The sequence below is a fragment of the Dermacentor andersoni genome, chromosome 1 (genome assembly GCF_023375885.2).
Source record: "Dermacentor andersoni chromosome 1, qqDerAnde1_hic_scaffold, whole genome shotgun sequence".
Taxonomy (NCBI): Eukaryota; Metazoa; Arthropoda; class Arachnida; order Ixodida; family Ixodidae; genus Dermacentor; species Dermacentor andersoni.
The window spans coordinates 25803254-25827358 of NC_092814.1; the positions used below are offsets into that span (position 1 = coordinate 25803254).

Consider the following 24105-nt stretch of genomic DNA (forward strand, 5'->3'; position numbering starts at 1 on the left):
TACTGCTTCTTTCTTTCTGTTACTTAAATCCAACTCTTACACTTTTCCCTTTTCAGGAAACTATTGCGAGAAGAAAATAAATTTCTGCAGTAAGGAATTCAACCCATGCAAGAACGGCGCCACATGTGTTGATCACATTACATACTACACGTAAGTGCACTGAATTTTGTTTTTTGTTACACACTTATTCATAACAAGAATTGAACTTCTGTTTGTGGGCATTAAGTCCATACAAAGTGCAATGATGGTTTTTCCCACATTGTTCAAACATACCATGCACCACCGAAAGTTGTGGTGCATATGCAGTGTTTGATCACCAAAGAACCAGTTCATGGCGCACACATTTGCAGGTGTGCTTGTGCACTGGGCTTCGAGGGTGTGAACTGCAGCTCCAATGTGGATGACTGCGCTGAACAGCCATGCCTAAATGGTGCCACCTGTGTGGACGGTATCAACAGCTACGACTGCGTGTGTCCACGTGGTTTCGGTGGGGCACACTGCGAGCTTGCACCCATGGTTGCCATGCTGTACCCGCGCACCAGCCCTTGCCAGCAGCACGACTGCAAGCATGGTGTCTGCTTCCAACCAGGAGGCACTGGTGCCGACTATGTGTGCAAGTGCAGCCCAGGCTTCACAGGCCGCCGTTGCGAGCTGTTGTCGAGTGTGAGCTTCCGTGAGGACTCGTTCCTCGAGTTTGAACCGCTCCAAACTCGGCCCCGTGCAAACATCACTCTCAAACTGGCCACACACCGTGAGTCTGGCGTCATTGCCTACACCGGTGAAGGCCAACATCTGGCTGTCGAGCTGTTCAAGGGGCGCGTGCGGGTCAGCTACGATGCAGGCAACTACCCAGTATCAACCATGTTCAGCTTTAAGACCCTGCCTGATGGTGATTACCACTCACTCACTCTCGTTGTCGAGAAGAAGAATGTAACGATGATGGTGGATGGTGGTCCCACTCGCTCTGTGGTCAATGAGGGCCCCCGTGAGTACCTGGAGTTGTACACACCACTCTATGTGGGTGGACTGCCAGCGGATGTGGCTGCCGCCGCTCTGCGCCAGTGGCATCTGCGCAACACATCCAGCTTTCTTGGTAAGTGCCCACTTTGGGTTCTTGAGCATGTCACAGAGCATTCAAGGCCTTCACTTCATGGCCACAGACTGCACAGCTGCATGGCTAGCCAGTGTAGTGCATGAGCCTACGTTAGGGAAATCCCCAGCCCCTGTTGTTGAGACCATCCAGAGAAAAGAATCAACTGTAGACTGCTTATACGGAAGCAAGTGACTGTAGTCGTGAACATCCGGGGAGCATGTGACTCCCTAAGAGGTGCACAACAAACCACGGCAGTAGTACCACCACCAGATGCACTGGCATTACCCATTGTGCAGCCCATGGCATCTCATATTGCACAGTACAATCTCAGGCACAGCGTGTCACGTGCGTTTCCGCACGTTTGCCCCTGTCAGACACGTTCAATGTTGTTGTCAGTCATAAGAAAAGACGATTTTCTGCATGAGCGTAGTGAAAAGTTCTTCATGGGCTAGAATGTCAACAAAGGAGTAAAACTGTGGCCACATTTTTGATGTGCATGAGGTATGCGAAAGCCAGCGCTCAAGTGTCTTGAAGGAATGGTACCTGTGATGGCCAAATGTCAACAAATGGAAGTGCATGCTGTTGCAATACCAGTTTCTAGGCACCCTTTTCCATGTAGTAAACTCTCTTTAAACGGAACCTCAAGGGACCATGGAAATTGGTTCTGTTTACCAGGAGTTTCATTTTACTGAGAGACAAAGCTGAATACAGTTGCATGCAATACTGAACCAACCAACCATGAGGACGGTGTTCCATTTAAAAGGCAGTTCCATTTAAGCGATTTCCATTTATTGAGATTCCACTGTACTTGAAGGGAAGGAATGTCAGTTTCTTTGTGCTGTTTGCATTCACAATCTCATAAATTAAGCCAATTTTGCTGCACACATGTACAGAACCAATGCACAGCTGTCTTGCCTAACATGTGTTTCTGCCTCTCCTGTGAACATTGTGCTATGTGCAAAAACTTGTGAGCGTGCATCAGAAATGTACATTTCATGTTAAAATATAGATCATGTTAGTCTAGTTATGCAGGGGAACATATAAATGTGAAAAAGACTGTACGGATTCATTGAATAGTTCACCGAATAGAATGGCCCCAACATAACCCTTTGAGGGTCGCTTTCTTTTTATTTCCTTTCATTTCTTTCTTTTTTTGTTGTTGAAAAGTGCATTGGGAAAGCACCTCATGGTGATACATTGAGCTGTTAGGAACAAGATAGAAATAGTGAGCACCATAAACATCAGCAGGGTGTGGTGAGGTAAGCAAACTGAATGTTTACTATGTTTTACTGAATAAATACTATATCTTTATGGTTACTTTGCTACAAAAATTTTTGCATGCGAACCAAAACTGCTATGAACCGTTACAAATAATTTTTTTGTTCGTTCCGTAGCAGATCTGGAACGAAATGTTTTTCAGTGGAACAAAACTGAAACCAGAACGAAAAACATTTCGTTCTGACACCCTGCATGCGACGCAACACTTTGGCATGCTAAAAACGTGATGCTGCACGTGCCATTACCACTAGCTCAGCACATAAAATAACTTGTTGTTTGGATGAGCTTTCATATGAAAGTGGCACATCGTTGTTCTGGCTAATACATGCAAAAACTTTTTCTGTCACCATCTTGTTTGGTTCCATATTTGAGTAATGTGCGGGCAATTTTCAGGCCCAGTTTCATAGAAAGAAGGGTGTTATAATTGTGTAAATACAGGTAATTGTTCATTTTGAGTCAGTGTTTTCACTTGAAACTCTGCTGAAGGCAGGGCGCAAATCGGGGTTTTCAGAGTAAGGTAGCATATCTTTAAAGTGTTTACTGACTGTCTCCCACTGCTGCCAAAGCAGACGCTGCAGCCATTGTGGTCACTACAGTAGAACGTCGTCCACACCTTTTGGAAAAATCCATGAGAAAAGAATGCACTAACCGAGAAAGCATACAATACGAAGTAACTGAAAAACTTTGACAGACTCAACTATTGTTGACATCTACGTAATGCGGAACGTTGCGCGGATCGCTGCAGCACGCGACGACGACGCACGTCGATCTGGTATGGTGGTCAGGTGGCCTGAGATGCGTTTTGTTGTTTTCCTATTGCATGGAATTTTAATTCACTTCTTCTCGAGCATCTTTGTTAACCTCTTAATTGCTGCCCCATATGTTAGCACTGTCAGAATGCCATGATTGTACGCTTTTCTTTTCAATGACAGTGGTATGCCCCCACTCAGGATTTGGTAATGCCTGCCGTATGCACTCCAACCCATTTTTATTCTTCTGGGAATTTCCTTCTCATGATAAGGATCCCCTGTCAGTAATTGGCCTAAATAAGCATACTCATGCGCAGACTCTAGAGGCTGACTGGTGATCATGAATTCTTGTTCCCTTGCCAGGCTATTGAACATTACCTTTGTCTTCTGCATAATTATCTTCAGCCCTACTCTTACACTTTCTTGATTAAGGTTCTCAATCATTTGTTGCAATTAATCCCTAGTGTTGCTGAACAGGACAATGCCATCTGCAAACCGAAGATTGTTGAATTATTTGCCATTGATCCTTACAACCTAACATAGGTTGATTCATATCTTCTAAGAAAAATGAAAAACTTTCCACTCCTTTATTTACCGTCGGCTCATCTAAACCTCAATAACTGATATTACAACATAACATAATACCAATAACAAAGCCATAAGCAGCATCCTTGTAGCAACTGCAATCTGTAAAATGGACCTTGTTGAATACTTCGTAGGCATGCTTGGCACCCCAAATAATGTCATCCTTGGTGCTGTCAAGTCCGTTAAATATGCAGTAAATTTTAAAGGAATACTGACAAAAAAATTTTGTGTCCTGCTTTTTTTTTTTTTTGCTTTTTAGGTAGCTGGCACCTCCATAGTTATGGTACGAAGCCTCAATTCTTCAAGAGTGCCACAAATGAATAATTACAGCACCTTTTGTATGGCCAGATCAAAATTCTCATCAAGCATAGCATGGCCCCAGACGTGAAAAAGGTTGCTTCTCACATCACTGAAAGTGGAGGTGGCAGGGTGTGGTGGCTGAAGGGCATACACACCCTGCCGTGTCATTGAAACATAGAGGGACCCTCTCTCCCCTGTTTTCCTGTCAAGTGCTGAATGGACTCGGGTTTAGGTATGACAGCCACAATGTGCATCAGTGGTATCGGGTTCCACGAGACCGTCACAACAGGTTTTGGTGACTAAACGGGTAACCTTTTTCACGTCTGAGGCCGAACTGCTCATGGCATGCATTTTGAAATGGCTGCAATAGAAGGTAACCTAAGTAATTTTTGATGCACTCTACATTAATTAATACTCTATAACCTAATTAATTATTTGATGCATTCTAGGGGAATTGAGACTCTATAACGTAAGTTCTGGGCTATCCAATAAAGCAATGCAAACAGGACAAAAATTTCTGTCAGTTCTCCTTTAATGCCAGTCGGGATAATCTCCCCACTGGCTTTACGGCGGGTGCGACACAGGCACTCCGTCAGCTCGGCACTTTGCTAGCTTTGTTCAGAAATATAAATCCAGATTCTTTGGTCACGAATATAGATTGATTGTTCATTCTGGGTCACATATTAGGAAAAAAGAACAAGGTCAACCTATATTAGAATAAATACGGTAGTTATATTCAAAATTCATTTAAAAGACACACAAAACCTGGTTTTACGATAGTTTTAGGGTGTATTAGTGCTATATAATGCTTAGCTTTTGAATCTACCTGATGTATTTAAAGAAATATATTTAAGAAGATGCATGAGCACATTTGGCTCATGTTGCTTGACACCTAATGGCATGTTTATTTGCCTAATTGGCCAGATCTGGTCCATAAAAGGTAGCGTGCTACCCCTCTGCACAGAAGAGGCAGCCAGCTGCTTCCATTTGCTGTTCGGGAAGCATACCAACAATGTAATGCTGGATGTGTTGCTGCAGGCCAAAACTTGAAGGTGTCTCCACCATAGTCAAGAAACACGTCATGGCTAATCAGAACAGTCTGACCTCTTGACAAGGGGCTCATGTACCGGCATGTCTTGTAGATTTTCTTAGTCACAGATGTGATTTTGTTTTTCACACCAGTTCTCTTCTTATATTCTTCACTGCTGCATAAGAAATTAACTCAGTGGCAGTTTCCTTTCCTAGTCTTTGGCCTTTGTTTGCAATCGTTAACATACTGATATTAAGTCGATAAGATTATTTTTACACTTTTTCCACCGTAAAATACACGAAACTGGCAGAACCAGACTTCCATTTTGTGTTGATTTTAATGGTCTGCCAGTGCCCTCCAGTGCTCTTGCATCAAAAAAGGAAATATGCAACAACATACCTCTAACCAATAACCTTGCATAATGATCATATAAGGTCCCATGAAAAATGTATATGATCATGTCACGCTGTTGAATATGGGGGTTACGGGCGTGCAGAGTTTTTATTACAAAGTTAATTGACAATAACTGTCTATTGTAGCATACTGCCATCATATCAAATGACACTTATTGATTGTAAATTTGTAATGATTGATTGGTAACATTGAATGTACAGTGCACAACATCACTAAGTATCTAAACGTGTAATTTCCTACTTTTAAGATGATGTGGGGTGGATGTTGTCTTCTTGTGCTCAGCGGTGCAACACCTGTCCAGTCGAAATAATTGGGAAGCAAAGTAGCAGAATTGGATGAATCAGATTTGCCTAATAGGGAATATTCAAAATGTCATGGGCCATCTATTAACTCGTAGCAAAACACCATCTTTAATTTAGGGGATGGTATGGGAAAATGAAACTGCTTGCTCGACAGCATGGCTGCAAGCATAGCTGGTGCTTTCACCCTCATTCTGTGTTGTTTACTGCTATAAGGAAAGCTCCAGATCTATAGCAACGCTGGCAACAACCTAGGGCAATTTCTTTGAGCAATGGGCACAACAAAATGAGAAAATAAAATGAACTTCACATGCTAAACTGTGGCCAATCCTAACAACACTGCGGACCAGACGCTGTTGTTAGTGCATAATAGAGGCAGTTCCTCGTAACTTTACTACAACTAGTAAAACAGCTCCCTCTCCACCTTCACCCCCCCTAAAAAAAATTGTGTCATTTTTCTGTGCATCGGCTTTGTTTAAATTTGTGCTCAAGGGCAACACTAGCTTCCATACAAGAAATTGTTTGAAAAGGTATCTGTTTAGCCTACTACCATGACTATCTTTTAATGTTAAACGCTGCTCTGTTGTAACAGTGCACTTTGACATTTTTAAGCATTTTAGTGTCTAAAATATCTTTTGTAATTGGAATAAAAAAACACCTTCTGGGCCGTTCTGGCACATGTTCCGCTCTAAATTAGTATCAGTGTGCATATGGAGCATTTATTATTGTCACTTATTAACTCAAAAGTTGAGGCAACTCAGCAAAATTCATCGAAGCAGGTTTTTCCAAGTGGGGGCAAAAAAAGAAGAAGTGAGAGTGACTATCGATCTGCTGCACATTGCTGCACATTGCTGCTGCACTTATTCATAGCAGCGTACCAGCGGTAGATACAGAGACGGCCTGCATGCTCTATTTCCAAGCTGTTGCTGCTTCATTACACATGCAGTTCAACACATTACATGGTGTTGAACTGCATGTGCATTCATTTACCATACATTGGCATGTAATCAACTTGTGCGTCTTCATTTTTGGTTTTGATATTGAGACACCAGGCTTGTGGACCTAGCCATGTGCTTGCAGGGTTGCTTGCATTATTGCCCTGTGCTTGCAGCCAGAGAATCTGTGGACACTGAAGTCCTCAACTAACAAACACAAAAGTAGTGCGAGAATTTAGCAGTTCACAGCACAATGCCTTATCACGTGAAAACTTGATACACACAGTGGTGAACAGAAGAAAGCAGCCCAAGGAACCCCCCAAAAAAAAAAAGCCCAACATTCAACTTGGTGATCACGTCTGTCCTCCATTTTCACAGGACATACGTGTGCAACCTGAATTGTAAAATTTCAGTTTGCACACTCGAAGCGAGACTCTAACGCAAACAGAGCAACCACAGTTCTCATTAGTTGTGTGCATGGAGCTTTGTTATCAGATTTGACGATCAGCATTAGTTTCAGATCATTAGTATTTCACATGCAATACATTTTTTTGTGGATGCAACAAATCTGTGGCATTGTATCGTAAAGCAAATTTGTTTTAGAGGCTTGACGCGAAAATTTAAGAGTGAATGATAAATTTTTCAGTGCATTTAGCTCAGGTCCAAAGTGCATGTTGCCACAATAAGAGGCTCGGCATAAGTTTCGCTTTCAAAGTTTCATGCCTCTTGTGAATGCCATCCAAGGGTGCAGAAACTTGCTGGCATGGCTTCATTGATTTGTGGCAGCACAGGGAAGTTCCTTGTTCAGTAACCACTGGATGATGAAGGTGATTACTGCATTTTAAAGTCCTGAATGGTTGCATAGCGACAATGGTCGAGCCTCACAGCATACAGCCGTCTCACAACTATGCCACCAGAAAGGTGGCAGACGTGGTCAGCATTGCCAGATGAATGTACATTTAAAAAAATTATGGGGTTTAACGTGCCAAAACCACTTTCTGATTATGAGGCACGGCGTAGTGGAGGACTCCAGAAATTTCGACCACCTGGGGTTCTTTAACGTGCACCTAAATCTAAGTATACAGGTATTTTCGCATTTCGCGAATATACATTTTTAATATACCCTATATATATATATATATATATATATATATATATCTTTCTGACTGTCTTGTTATCCACAATATGTCGTAACTTCTCTTGCTGTCTTGACTTACAAGATGTCTCACCCTCATCTACTTTTGTGGCAGGCTGCATGAAGGAATTGTATGTGAATGACAAGCCGATGGACCTGATGAATGCACGCAAGCAACAGCGTGTTTCGCCTGGTTGCACGGAGTATGACGACCCCAAGCCATGCAAGAACCACCTCTGCAAGCGCGGGAAGTGCATACCAGTTGATCGATACAACTATGAGTGCAGCTGCCGCAGTGGCTGGAACGGGCCATTCTGCGACCAGGGTAAGAGCCTCAACTGTGTGATAGGCTGGTGCATATGCTGCATGTAGCAAAGTTCAACTGTGAGGTTATGCAGGCTGATAATATTTGGGGATATCACTTTTAGTGCAAGTGGAGTGGCTTCACTGATGGAGCTAACATGACGAAAAGAACTTCCACCTGGGCACATTCTTTTGCTGCTGCCTTGTCCACTGTCTACCGGATGGTCGAAGCCTGAATTACTTGAGACTTTATCAGAATTCTTTTCAATGTTTTGTTTGTTGATACGTGCTGGAGATGTTGAGATTAATCCAGGTCCAACCACCCGCTCCGAATCACTTCTCGACATAGAAAGCTTACCTGATGATACAAAACAGCAAATGTCACTTATGTTCCAGTTTCTAAAAGAAATTCATGCGTACTCATTGCAAACCAGCAAATCTCGCTCAGAGAGCTCGCCACTGATAACAAAGCAATAAAAAATAGATAATGAAGCATTCAGACCAAACTTGCGGCGTTTCATAATCGCTTGGACACATTAGAACAACAAGCTAAACAGGCTCAAGACTTGTCACAAGAAGTATCTTGCCTTAAAGAGGAAGTCCATGATTTGTCTTCACACAAATACTAATTTCAGTCACGACTTGATAAAATGGAGTGCAGGTCATGTCGTGACAAGTTAATTTTTTATGTCCTTCCAGATTCCAAAGAGTCTTGAGATGACACTGAAAAAAAGCTAACAGACGCAATCATTTCTGTATTTCCCTCATTTTCTGCTGATTGCATCCAGCGGGCTCACCGGTTAGGTACAATCTCTCCTGCCAAACCCCATCCCATTATTGCTAAGTTTTCCAACCTTAAGATTTAAGAAAAGGTATTATCACTATGTGAACAATTGAAAACAAATGACATATCCATCAGTCAAGACTTTTTACCCAGAACATGCTTAGCTCAAAAGAAACTAATGGAATTCGCTTGTAGCCAACCACAATCGTCTTCCTATAGCTGCATTATAACAAAATGGTTATTAACAAAATATGCTTCATACGTAATCCTGTGCAAGTTACAAAAACCAGCAAATATGCAAAACAATTTGCAACTATGCTAGAGCTAACTTCGAGGCAATCAACAATGAATTAGTCGATTTCACAAACACATTTCTGACTAACTTTGATGAGCGTCCTATTCAACATAACTAGGACATGTTTTCAACTAAAGTAAACCAATTAATTGAAAAGTATATCCCTGTTCACATTATCACGTCTAATCCTCGAACACCATGGCATAACACCTATATCAAACGGCTTCGAATCGAAAAATATGTCTATATCGCTTGGCCAAATTATCATCCTCAAGCTTGCACTGGACAGCCTACAAATCTGCATCTGATACTTACATCACAGCATTAAAGGAAGCTAAATATAATTTCATGTCGAATACCTTACCATCACTCCTGACATCTAATGTTTGGAAATTTTGGCGTATGATTAACGCCGTTCTTGATAACTCCATTGCTTTGGTAGACACAGCTGGCAACTCCGTTCCACCTAATCAATGTGCTACTATTCTAAATGACTCCTTTTCGAGAAATTTCTCCTTGGTTATAAATACTCATCTTCCAGACATTTTACATTACAGTTACCCATTCATGCCTCCCATTATTACTCATGTCTCACCAAGGTTGAAGACTGGGTGTGTTGGTATAGCATATTAGAGGCTCGATTGCGCAACATTTAGGCGACACACACAGAAGAGAAATACACACCACGGAGCACTCTGTGGTGTGTGTTTCTTTTCTGTATGTGTCGTCCAAATGTTGCGCAATTGAGCCTCTACTCATGTCTCATTTTCCCTTTTTTAATTACTTCCCTTCACCTTGCGTGTTTCCACAGAACTATTATGTCAAACTCTTGCCTTTGCTTCAAAGTTGTTGATGAGTTCGACTTTGCCCTACCATCTGCTAGCCGCCTGGTTAGCTCAGATGGTAGAGCGGCTGTCCCAGAAAGGCGGTGGTACTGGGTTCGAGTTCCGGACCAGGACAAAGTTTTCTTCAACTGTGAAGCTATTTCTTTTGAGGAACCCATATGGGTTTCCTTTGTAGCAATTGCTACGATTGGGTGGATGTTTCATTTTCCCTTTATTAATAATGGGGATATTATAAAGCGTGCAATGTTTACTTTCCCTCTCAACACAACATTGCCTCTTAACTGGGATAGTGCAGATAGAAATGCCCCTCCTATATTGCCCCCCCCCCTTTTTTTTTATGTGGTGCCCATATGGTGACCCTTCAAAGTTCGCATTTGACAAAGGTGCCCCAGAGCAACAGAGAAATGGTGACAAGATGGGCGATGTGGGTGTGCACAAGCTTTCGCTCAGGTGTAATACATGGTCATGAAAACTCAACCAATAGCAGGTGTCTATGGGCTGTTGCACTGGCTATGATATCATTGACTGCAGCAAAAGAGGGTACCTTGAAAGCTGAAGGAGAAAGTAAGCAATCTATTATGAGAGATTGTGGGCCCCTGCTACATGCAGTGGAACACAGGACTGCAAATGTTCTTTGTTCGTTCGCTTGTCCCTGGCAAAAGTGGTGCTGCTGAAGATGGATTGGTACCAACTTGCCCAATTTGCAATCCTAACGAGGAATAATAGTATTTAGCTTGCATGTTCATGGCAGCATTGTCTACAGATTGCAAATGTCTTCTTACCATGTTCAAAAAGTGTTGCAGCGCCCCTTCAATTGTATCTGCCAACAACGACATTTTTTTCCGCTAAAGAATCAAACAGCAAGCTCCTAAAGCTTGTAGAATCTTCAAGTCTGGCCTGGTTCTTCATTTCACAATATTGTCCCTTGCTCTTGGTCTTCTTGTGCTGCTAGTCTACATGCCTCACCATGCAGCTCACCTAGCTTCAATAAATTTTATTTAGAGCGCTGGTTACCATTGTTGAAATTGTTAGCACCCCTGCCTGTGTGTGTGCTAGCTTATCTGGGCTGCACATGTGCATATTGTGCCTGGTTGGCGCGATAGCGCTTTATGGTAAAGCAGTAGCAATGATGAGCCATGAAATTAAAGAAACAAAAGAAAACATTGAGGTATGAACCTTAATCTTGTACCTATTGTTTTCATAACTTATCATTATACAATATAGGTTTATGTACTATTATGGGCATGCCATCTTGTAATGTGTGCATAACATTCTTGTAATAACCAAGCATATTTTGAAGCTTACACTAAAGGTTGACCTTGTGAAGGTGTAGCAATGATGAGTACTTGTAGAAGTACCACAGTGAAAAGCGTGTGCCTTCTTTCTGCACACCATCTGGCCATGTTAGGTGCTATGGCACATGTGCAAAGGAGTATCATAGCCGGTGCTCATTGTCTTTGTGCATTCCACTACGTTGAAAAATTTATAATTAAGCCACAAATTAGGAGAATAATTATTGTTGCACAGTGTTTCCATTTCATCAAGCAGCCTCACTTTTCTTTTTATCTCACCAAACTAGTACTCATTTGCATGAAATGTGCTTTCAGGGGTCCATGTAATGTCTCTGTAACACATAATTGCATATGGATAAGACCTGCTGCAGCTCACGTCATGCCTTCATGTGCAATGATGAAGGTACCTTATTCACTGGCTCATCCATGAATGTGCTATGTTCTGCGCAAAGCTGACAGTGGCTTTCATTTTTCAGTGACTTTGTTATATACAGCCTGGCAGGAATGTACATGTTAAGTATTACTGAGGGCTAAAACATGGAAACAGGTGAAAATTGTGATTGCCATGAAGTTGCACATTGGTTGAGCTGAAAATGACATAATCTGCTGAAGTTTAAAACATGTTACAGTGTCCATCGCTTATAATTTAAGTTCTGGAGTTGCAAATATCCGCACTATAAGCGGTACTGCACTGCAACAAAAACAACAATTTTCAATGCCTGCACAGACACTAAACATGTAGACCTAGCAGCAATGTGTATCTGATAATCCAAGCACACAATCAGGATGTTTTCACCCTTTTAAATTTACCAAAGGCAGCTGCGCAGCTGCACTATAGGCACGCTACGCATCTACATTGAGTTCTGTGGGAGGGTCTGTGGGGGTCAGAAAAGATTGCGCTATATTCAGTCTTGTACAATAAGCAGTTGCATTATGAGTGGTCTGAACCGCACCTCCATCTACATGCATTGTGCGCTCTGCAATTCCTGGAGGCATCTGCATCCCACACCTGCTTCCTAATTCTCACTTTTTTCACTCTACAATTACCCCGTTGTCCTACCCCTGAGACTTACTAGCTCCAAGCTCTGGCTTTTTACATAGTAATAAGGTAGTCGCAAGATTGTTGGCTGGCTTTTTTCTTTCTTCAGTAACCACTAACCCACCTTTTATCTGTCTTGCAATAATCTGGTTTAGGCTGAACCTTCCATCAACCATCTTTCACGCAGCCAGTTTTTTATCACGAAGCAGCTGCTTTTCCATGGAGTGTCAGCTCCTGCCAAATTAAAAGGATCATTTTTAAAACAAGAATAGATGTGCACACACAATCCTGTTGCAGATGCCAGTATGAATCATGATCTCGTTTTGGGCTCTCTGGTGTTTTCATTGTATCAGGTCCAGTAGGTATTTCAAACTACCAGCATTTAACACATATGCAGCAATACTTGTTGCAGGAACGGGCATTTCACTGCTTGAAAATGACACAAACATTAGGTGGCAGCAGTAGGCGGCCACTATAAGCTTTGGATCTATTCCCACTGGTGGGTGTGGACATGAGCGCTTATAAGTGGCCCTACTGGTAGACATACTCAATGTGGCCTCGCTGCCAATACTGCTGCATCTATGATATTGAAAAGCAACTGATAAAAGAAAGCAGATGAAATTTATATTGCATTTGAACATTTGTGCTTCCTGTTGATGCAAAGAGTCTGTGTATAGATGCTCATTTGACTACTGCAAAGTAGCACCCTCGCTCCTCCTTGTGTTCAACTCTGCTTCTCAGGAACACAGCAGTTGCTCAAGTCATCAAATGTTGTGTCAGGAACACTACAGCCAGTCATTGCACATTCATGTGCACTGTCACCTGTGATAATGGGCCCTGAAGGCCTTTACCAATGGCTGCTAAGGCAAAGCGATTTTGGATACACGGCTGTGACTTCTGCATTTGACAGTCAGAGTAATCGGCACTTGATTCTGGTGCACTGCTTCTGTCAAGTAGGAGTGAAGACATTACTGTGGTTCACAACATGCTATACCACACTTGCGTTGCTGCGATTAGGGCAATGACACAAGCCAGCATGGCTAAAGGTGCCTAGAACATGGACATCAATGCAGAAGAGCTTTTTGAAAATCACCGTAAGTGTAAAACTGGCCTAGCTGATGAATATTCATAGTAGAAGTGCAAATTAAATGGAATGGAGGGAAGGCATATAGATGCTTGTCTTGCATGTTCTCCCTTTATTCCATTTTTTTCTTTGCACTTTTGCCAAGAAATTTCTAAACCCAATGAGCATCTGTGTGGGGTACACTGCTCATACCGTAACTTTTTATTGTTCATATACACATAAACCACTGAAGCGTATAATACATGCTCTTACTTTCTATTGCAGCTCCAACATGCCAGAAGGAGCAGTATCGTGACCACATTGAAGAAGACGGCTGCCGGTCACAGAAGAAGGTCAAGATGGCCGAGTGCATCGGCTCATGTGGTGACCACTGCTGCCGTGCTCACAAGACCAAGCGGCGCAGCATCAAGATGGTGTGCCCATTGGGCAGAACGTACACCAAGCATGTGGAAGTGGTGCGCAAGTGTGGCTGCTCGCGCAAGTGCTGAGGGCTCGACAGACGTGCTTGCGTTGCATAGGGCTGCTGCCGTGGGTCTCCGCTCATTATTGTGTACGCCAAGCCGGTACACCGCGCGAGCAGCTACACAACCCGCCATTTTTGTTCCTATCAGTGTGCACAGCGCTGATTCAAATGGGCTGGACGTGCTTCTGCCTCAAAAGTTTGAATTGGACAGCTATTCCCAGGATCAGTGTTGCCAACCAATGGTTCTTGCGCCATTTTAGTGGAGCCTGTAGAAGGGTCATTCTGCATTTGGTTTGCCTCTGTGCAAGTCTAGATGCTTCGCCGTTGTGTAATTCTGCCACTTTGCTCCTCTAATTGGCTCTAAAGTAGATCATGCCCTTTCTAATTGGCTGCGAGAAGAAAACATGGTAGAATGTCTGACGCAGCAAAACTTCCAGGGCAGCATCCCATAATTAATGACACCTATTTCAAGCACAGCAACTGTGGTACAATCTGTAACAGTCACAAAAAGATTGCATTTGGTGGGCTTTTTAGTGGTCATGCTGATATTCTTTATCCTGCTCTAAGATTCACTATCTAATTACATTGGTCAGAACACATACAACCCTGTACTTCAGAACATCAATCTGATTGGTTCAACATTTCTGTGGAGTTTATAAAGGAAGTTAGTTCTGCAGTGATGTCAAAAAAATAACAAAGCATGTATGCCTAGTGGAGTTCTCTTAGGGCACCTACACTTATCTGAGATATGTGTTTTGAGTATTCTAGCCCTTTCAGAAAATTGCCCCAATATTGTGATCATAAATTCCCTGAAGCACCATTCCTGTTACGTGTTCCAGGCATTTCCTGAGCTATATTTAGTTGTGGCCATCTGAAAGATTAACATTTTGCTCATAGCAGGACATGGGAGAAGGACAACCAAGAAGTGAGAATCCGTCTGTTGGGTCCTTTATCTGGTTTTTGAGAAGTTAAGCAGGCTCTGTTCCCATTTCGTATTATCTGTAGATGTAATGGCACAAGGACGTCCATGAATTGCTCACTGCTCTGGGGACCAAAGTGGCAGTCGACACGGAATCTGAACCGGCACAATTATTTTCAACGTTTGGCAGCCTGTAGTTTGTAGTTTATTTTTTTTTTTGTTGTTGTTATTGTCACGCGCTCATTCTTTCCATCCAGTGTACTTTTGTTTTCCTCTTTCCTTATATTTGGTGTTGTGATTAGCTTTATGTGTTATTTATATCTCTAAGGTTCGTGTTTTGAAAGCCAAAATTACTCACGCAGCTGATGTACTACTTGTTAGCTGCTCTTTTCATGGAAAGCTTTAAACTATCTTATCACCACAAGAATGTATAGAATCTCAAGTTACTACCATATCTGGCACAGCTTGTGCTTTGACGGGTTGAGCTTTTTATGTAATGTGAGAAAGAGTTGTCTCAACTCTGTGAAGCCAATGTTGCTTTACCAATGTTGTTACAATGAATTCATTGACTTGGTAGTGCTAATTGTAAGCATTTTACATTCGATGTGAATCTATGGACTTTAATGGTGCATTGTGTCTGTATGTGGTGGCCTTCAATATTAGTTGAAATCTATGGCAGCTGTAGTGTTGCAGTTTTGAACTTCCTGCTTGAACAACTCACTGCCAAAGGGTGAAATTGAAAACATCAAAACTTGAGCTATCGCTATGTGGCACCAGTCTGTTTTGTGGGTATCAAGACCGCTTCAAAATGAGTGGCATAGAGTCAGTGCCAAAGAAAAATGAGCACTGCTTGTATTCAGCAAACTGTACACGGCAGCTACCTGAAAGGTACTGAAGATGGAAGCTCATTTAGATTGGCATAAATTACTCTTCTGCAATATCAAAAAGGTTAGTCTTTTGATGAACAAAGATCTGGAAAGCCAGAAAATTCACAAGACTGAAAGCTGGGTAGCAACACTATATTGAAGTCCTCATGGTAGCTCGGCATGAAATCAAGGGTTTCGACAGCATCTGTGTGGGGCTAGCTGATTGTTTATCAATAAACAAAGATGACATTGCCTTTTAAAGGAACCGAATGCTTACAAGACTTTTTTGTTTATAAGTAGTCTAAACACACAAAAAAAGAATTATATATATATATAGTGAAATCCATGACGTTGCACCGACATACTGCCACCGCAGTTTGAATGCAAGATTCAGAAGCCTTGGCCTTCATCTTTTTTTCTGCTACTAGTATTAAACCTTTTTTTTTTGAACAAATAAATGCAAGTATAGATTTCAGAAAATGCTTCACTAGTTCAAAATTAATTTAGTGTTTGTTTAAGTGCCTTAAGAGAACACATTAAATCAGGTTAGACAGTTAGACTGGTAGATTATGCACCTGGCACTATTTGCAAGCTCATTCAATGGAAAGGGTTGGCTTATTGGTGATGAAAATGAATACTGACCCTCCTTTTATACATTAATTACAAATATATACATCAACACTTATGCATAGTGGCTAGCCAAAGTGGAAATTCAATTTTACGTTGTTGCCTTGTGCAGTACACACCTCTGCTCTGATTAAATGTCAGTCACTTACTGTTTCAAAAGTGTGACCTACCCATCCACCCAAACTGTTGTTTTATTTAGTGTCCATTTAAAGTTTCTTGTGCATAGCCTGAAAACAGACACAACATTGCTTCACGAAGTGGTTGTTTAAAAGTGTTTTTTGATGAATTGCTAGTAGTACCATGTATTACCATTCCTCAGGATTGTGCAGTTATTTCTTATTGTGAAAACGCCGTCCGAAGCACTACTTGGTTTTAAACCATTGTTCTTGATGGCTATGACAGAAGTGACGCCTCTCTATCATACTGTACCACATCTGTCACTGTACACCTCTACAAGAGTTCCCTAGTAGGCCATGGAAAACTGATGGCATATATATTTCCATCAGCAGACCTTTACTACCAGTGTAAGCTAATACTCTTCACAATGCTATTTCAAAACCTGCTTAATTATGTTTTCAAGTGATCAAGGTGCTACTATGAACTGATGTGACCATGTCTCTCAGTCTCATCTGCAGCATGCGCATGTTGCCGTTCCTTTCCAGGATAGGTTGACACAAGTTTGAAGTTGGGCTAAGAATGTTAAAAGTGTCGGCTGTCACATTAGAACGTGAGGTACTTGTCTGTAGTTCTCACAAAACATCGGCTTCACAGAGATGACGCGGTAGCAGATGCTGCTTAATTTTCATACCATCAAGCAGGCTCAACACATTTCATGCTATTGAAAGCATTGGTGGTGCTGCAGTATCTGAACAGACCAAGAGCTCACATTTTCCCATTCATCTAAGCACTGTCGGGTTAGCATGATAGTGACATTTTGACGGGTTTTGTAAAGGTCGCAATGCTGCTTTTTTCGTTTTGCACCTGCATCCCCATTTCGGCCTTGATCGCACTTCAGTCAAGCTGGTCATAAAAGAAACTGCCATCACTGTTCACAGGTATTTTAGGGCCTGGTTAGCTGTATAGAAATCAGTTGATGCATAGCATTTTGTGAGATGATGATCTTTCTAACATTGTAAAAAATATTCAATGCAGAAGTATCAATCATATTGATGCATTGCTGAGTGCAATGTGCAGCATTATGTGCATCACCCAAGAATGTCAGCTGGTTTTCCATGGCTCTCACCCTTCTTATTCACCAGCACTTTTACTTATGAGGCAATGAAGATGGCACTAAGACAGTATTGATGCTATTAAGTTGGAAAATCCACATGGTGGCTTGTTTTGTTATACTTCTACTCCGATAAACAAGTGCAGGATCCTTCAACTTGAAGTGTAACTACTTGTTGCATATGTAGACGAGTATTGTACCATACTGTGAAATTTTAGGCATTCAACACATTCTCCTGAAAAGGCCGTTAACATTGAATTGAATATTGGTAAACACCTCCAAGTGATGTTAAATCTTTTAGGTTCTTGGCAGCCGCAACAGAGCAGGATGCACAAAAGTAGCTCGCATGTGATGGGTGTTAAATATGGAGCCTCAGTTTGCCAGTTTAGGACATGAACAACATTGAATGTGTGGAAGCAGCTTCATCATGGATGTTTAGTGTAAAACGTCATGACTTATGACAGAAAAAGTATGATGCGTAGAGTTGTGCTTATGTATGGTAATGCCACTGCCTCACCAGTCAGTAATTTTGGCATGTTTTGAACCATCACAGCTACTTTTATTTAGCATAGAGTTTCATATGTGGTCTTATAGTTGTATGGCACACTATATAGTATTCATTTCTCTGTATATAAATGCCTCATTCAAAGATTATATATATATATGTATATGCCGCTAACTGACAGTGTCTACAAACATTACATGGACATTGTGTACACTAATTAGTTTATTCCCTTTCTTGCTAATGAGTGTGTATATAAAAGACTGTAGAAGGGTCAATAACAACATTTGTACTATTGTCTTGAACAAACACAAATTAAGCAATTAGCGTTGCACCTACTACCCTTATACTTTTTCTGCCCAGGACCAGGCTTTTGCTGGTGGTAACTTGATTGGCCATTCTTGTAGACATGAGTGTTGGGGAGTTGTCTTACTTTTTCACTTGAAAAAAAAAGTTTGTCACCATCCTGCCATTGATTTCTACACATTGGTGTCTCTATGCAAGGAAAAAGTCACTAAGTCTATGATTCAGAGAAATCTTGAAATGCGGCACATATCTTAAGCACAAAGAGGGACACCATGTGCCACCTCTTTTGCACAGATTGAACCATTGTATTGTTGGACAGAAAACCTCAATGAACTTCTCTTCATGCTTTGTCTTATAGTATTTAATATTTTTCTTTAACATTACTGTAGTATTTTTCCACAGCCTTTAGGCACTTCCATGCAACTATAATCTCTCAGGGTAAAACATTGGCAGTCGCAGAACTTTACATCATGACCTTTCTCCATGATGCAACTATTCTGGCCTCTTCTGTTTTTGGCATTGGTGCTTTCTAATTTACTCTTTGGACCATAGGTATAAAGGTTATAAACAGGGAATAGGAAATCTATAGGAAATCGATAGATTTCCTATCGCACTGCACTGACAAGCCCCACACATACCCACGATGCAGAAATGACATATTCATAATATGGGGACATGGTCAAGATAGTCTAGATAAAGATGTAGCATTTCTAAATTCTTTTCACCGAACAATAAAATTCGCATCAGAGTCTTCAACTGAGCACATAAACTTTCTGGACACAACAATATACATTGACAATGGGGCACTAAAGACAACGCTGTATAGGAAACCTTTCAACAAATAACACTGCCTAGAATATACGAACTGCCATCCCAGACATTGCAAACAAGGCATCTTTAAAGGCCAAGCCACACGACTACATCGCATATGCATTGAAAACCAAGACTACACAGATAGACTCGATCACCTTAAAGAAACCCTATCAAACAGGAACCGCCCAAACAGTGCCCTTAAAAAAGCCTACACCGATGCAACCAAACTTAATCGAGCCGAAGTCCTCAAGCCCCGCCCTAGGATCATAAGAACAACGCCTCCTCTTACTACTAAATTCTCAAACACACTCCCAAATGTGAACAACATCCTCAGCAAATACTACCCAATTCTCACCAGCAACCACAAACTTAATAAGATTTTTCCCGAATCACCCAGAGTAGCCTACAGACGCAACACTAACTTTAAGTATATTCTTGTGCATGCCAAACTTAGGACAAAGACGAAGTTGGTAACCAGTCCCTGTGGCCGCCCCAGGTGCTTTACATGCAAACATATTCGATCTACTACTAGAGTAAAAAGTACAGCGTCGAATTACTCACACAAGGTAAATTTGAGTTTCACCTGCACATCAAGCAACATAGTCCACTGTCTAGAATGTGCCGCTTATAGCAAACACCACATAAGTGAGGCTGGTAACAAATTCATACAAGACTCAACGGTCACCGCGCGGACACTAAACACAATTTACCTAAAGCAGTAGCCAGCCACTTTAATGAACATGGTCATATATTCGACAAAGCAAGGCTGTATATACTACAACCAAATTTCCGTTCCCCTCGCGAAAGGAAATATACGGAATCATACCTTATACACAAGTTTAATTGCCTACACCCGACGGGAATTAATTTGGCACGCGGCAACTTAGAATCTTTAAATGCGGTAATTTAAATCTGAAATTCTCATATCAACCAAGGCACTAAACACATTGTGCCACCAGCTAAGCTTAATTCTTAACCTCACCTATTCCTCTATTTCCAATATTTTTCTGCCTACTACTCAATTTAATATACACTTTCATGTTTTTACATTTATATCAACTACTATACGACCTCTTTTCCCATGTACACCTGCCCCTGCCCGCTTCTACTCATGTCACCCTCCTATTTGTTATTCCGGTTTGGGTTCCCCTCCTTTTCTTTTGTCTGTTTTTATTATATATATTTTTTGAAACACCCTCACCAATACATTCTAAAGTCGCAGACGCCAGCATACCTTTTTCGGTGCCTCAGCCACACAGGGTATCGCCATTTCTGTATACCGCCATAACGACACCTATGTTGAGCTACTGGGGCTAACGTCCTTTGAAAGACCATGCCCCTGCCTTCCAGTTATCCCGTGCATTGCACCCCAGACTCCTTGTCGCCATCTTAACTCTTTCAAAATTACCCGATGCATTGCTGCTACGCTACTGAAGTCATTCTTTCAACTGATGTTTTTCGGGTCTTTCTTGTTACTCGCGCACTGACCGCCTGACCAGCTCTTCTAAAGCCACAAAAACATGCCACTAACGACATCCCTGAATGCTCCCTAACCTCTCGCTTCTCCAACGCCCTCCCACGCCCTTTTTTTTTTCTTTTCCTGTTCTTTTTTCCCTGTTGGTGTCTTTTCCTTTCTTCTTTTCTTTATTTTCTTTTATCCCCACCTTCCCACTCTCCCGCTTTTGTCCCCTCGTCTTAGGAACCACACTTACAGACGTCAGATGACAGCGCTCATTCTCTTTGAAGTCTCTCCCTTTAAAACCAGCTGCCACCAACTACAACCGCATGTGACGTCACTCTACTAACCCTTTAAAACTAACATGCCGAAAATGATGAGGCTGCCTTTAACGAAGATCGGTCCTCCTATCGAAATATTGGCCAGCCTTTCTGAGGCACCTTATCCCTGTTTATAACCTTTATACCACAGTGTGCTATTCCATCTGGCAGCCCCTTTCTTGACTGTGGACCATAGCGTTGCACCCAATTCTCTTTCATAGGGATCATGCAATTATAGAAGCTACCGCTAAACTTTACTCTTTCTGTGTGTCTTTTTTTATGCATCTTCTTCAAGCACTGTGCACTCCAAGATCAAAAGCAAAAAAAGCACTGATGAAAATAATTATATTTAAAATGTGTCACATACATATTGAAAAACTTATCATTGGACTTGTGCTGCTAGTTTAAATTATATTTGTAAAGTGTTTCAGCGAAATGAGATGTAAGGATGGTTGTTTGCTCTCAGCATCAGTATGTTGACCATCATGTAGCAGGTTCACTTCTTTCCTTATTTTTAACAATGTTTTATATCAGGAACATATCTCCTGACAGGATAGCTTCTTCCCAAGTATGCTAGACATGAAGTCATTGACGTTAACATACCTCATGTTCCTGTAGAGAGATCTTGCATGGAGACGACATTCCGTAAACTTGACAAGGCTTACTAAAGAATCAAAAGTTCTTAATCTGTCCTGCAGCTATGTGCTCTTCATAATTGTTAAGATGCCAGAAATGTGGTGAAATAAATTTTCAATTAACAGAAATAATTGGTGGCTGAAGAGGATATGCCTGCTGAAGGGCATATGCCCTTTTATGCCACCTCTTCCTTTTAACACTACGCCTGTGCTCCTGTGGTGGTACAGTATGCATTGCTAGCCAACAGCAATTTAACTGATGTACATTCATGGTGCTGCCTGTTATGGGCCTCTAGTATCAAAATTTTCTGACAATAGTGCAAACTGTATTAATGACCCTTATAGTTGCTCTTGGATCGGAGGTCAAATTTGTGGCAAAAGCATTTACATCGTCAATGATCTACAGAAATTGAGCTCCTGGTTTTGTACAGTGAATATTTCTTTGTTTGCAGAGCTTGTTTCCTACCGACTCTGTGGTAGTCGGCGTTTTTTTTTTTTCCTTTTTCCTATGGGAGTAAAACATGAAGTTACACAACCAATCCCTCTCTTTGTATGGTGGTCCTTTTTACACTTGCGAGTGAAAAATTTGTCACCACAGATATCCAACTAAGAGCATTTATTGAATCAGATGATGTAGCTATTCAGCAAAATTTTAAACTGTACGAAGAATACGGGACATGAACAGAAACATAGACACATAGACACCCACAGACACAAGTTCTGTGCTTTGTGCGTGCATCTATGTTTCAGTTTATGTCCCGTCTTCTTTGCACAGTATAAAATTTTGCTGCATCGATGTAGCTGCTATCATATGCCCTGTTTATGGGCTTTTTGCATAACTCCAATAACCCTGTGCATATGCAAGGCAGCATTGTATTCCCGCCACCATCGTGAAAAATAGACCTGCATGCGAGCAAAGGATGCACTTTGGAACTGTTCGTGAGCCACACAAATGCTCTGCTACAAGTCTCATTGAGTTTTCTGTGATGTTCTGACATGCAGAGCATGGTTTCACATACATGGCCATGCAAGTGCAAACTTCGTTCCTTTTGGGGGGTGAGATCTTTGCATGTTTCTCTGCTTGCACCATGAATGTGTTATTGACTATTACAAAGCGGTAATGGCAATGGGAAGAGGCCTTCAACTGTTGTCCCCCTAAGAGCAGACTACAAGGCAAACAAACCAAGAAGCAGGGTATGGTGCAATATCTTGTTTGTGTACTGGTGCAGTGACCCTGCACAGTCATCTAACACAGCCAGAGTGTGGCCTTGCAAGCACAATGAGTATTTGGCCATACAATCTCGTCAGCTTGTCGCAGCCAATGTCGCATCTCATCCTTTGCTCAAGAAATGTGTCTGTTGGTGAGTACACGGCTTTATGCACAGTTCATATGCTGTAACTTATGAATGTGAAAAATGGATAACTAGCTTACATGTGTGAGCTGTAGAAATTTCATTAAATATTCTAGTGTGTGGCTGGTGAAGTAAGGCTGCAGCGCTTAACTGTTACAATTAGTGTGAAATATAGTCTAATGGTTGGCACGTGCCACGCAGTGACTGACGTCACAGGTCACATCGGTGCATTGAACACTCCATTGAAGATTGCGTTCTTATCATGTCCTGTTGGGAGCAAAAGTTTGTAGACCACAGTGTCACGTGGTGGTGACGTTAAGAACACAGTGGCAATACTGTGAAAGGCAAAACTAGATTTTATTGGGCGAACCTGTGCCCACAAAACAGGCTACACTTATAGCACAACGAAAGCGGCGAACACAGTCGGCGATCGTCGAAAATCTGATCAGCGGGTCAAGCGCGTCGGCTTTTATACAGCAGTCATCGAATGTTCCAGTCTAATCGTTCGGACCCGCGTGCCTTCCACAAAGTTCTACACCATTCGCGTCACGCGATGAAATCAGATAATACAAGGTTCGGCGACAACAGACAGCGGATAGAAGCATCGATAACTTTCCAGAAACTTCGGATACATGCAGGCGCGTCCCGCGCTGTGCGATAACATTTGTTCGGCGGCGAAACGTGGTCGCCCGATAAAGATAAGTACACGTGTCAACAGGAACCGTGGCCAAGCGGCATTGCTGCGTTCCCTGATGGTGGCCCGACTGGGTTAGAGACCTCCCAGTAAAAAAAAAAATACTTTTCGGTGTAATCGTGTTTTTTATAAAAGTGAGACACAATTGGGTCCTGTTGTGTCTCACTAAGACACCAATGTGGGTCCAGTGAATGTTAAGATAGTTCTAGCTGAACATCGTTATTAGCAGTTGGAATTAAGCATTCCAATTGGACATTTTTGTAGGTCCAGTTAGCATTAAGTATTCCAATGGGACATCATTACGGGTCCAGTTTGTGTTGAGACAGTTCCAGTTTGCCCTCTTTGTGTGTCCCATTGGCATATATCTGAGGAGTCATATTGCTCAATTACTTGGTCAGGGGTTTGCGGGGACACCCGCTGGAATCTACAATACAACCCGCTGTGGTTGCTTAGTGACTTTGGCA

The 24105-nt window shown here is 41.9% G+C and overlaps 1 protein-coding gene across 1 annotated transcript in view; it reads left to right on the top strand.

Annotated features, from left to right (window-relative positions):
• The window catches only part of sli (slit guidance ligand), a 434906-nt gene extending 412772 nt beyond the window's left edge, over window positions 1-22134 (top strand). Inside the window, exons 31-34 of the mRNA XM_050192987.2 lie at window positions 57-150; window positions 351-1093; window positions 7934-8143; window positions 13725-22134. Coding sequence (XP_050048944.1) covers window positions 57-150; window positions 351-1093; window positions 7934-8143; window positions 13725-13948 — 1271 coding nt within the window. The 3' untranslated portion in view covers window positions 13949-22134. The remainder of the gene's footprint in view (window positions 1-56; window positions 151-350; window positions 1094-7933; window positions 8144-13724) is intronic.
• Window positions 22135-24105: the final 1971 nt, after the last annotated feature.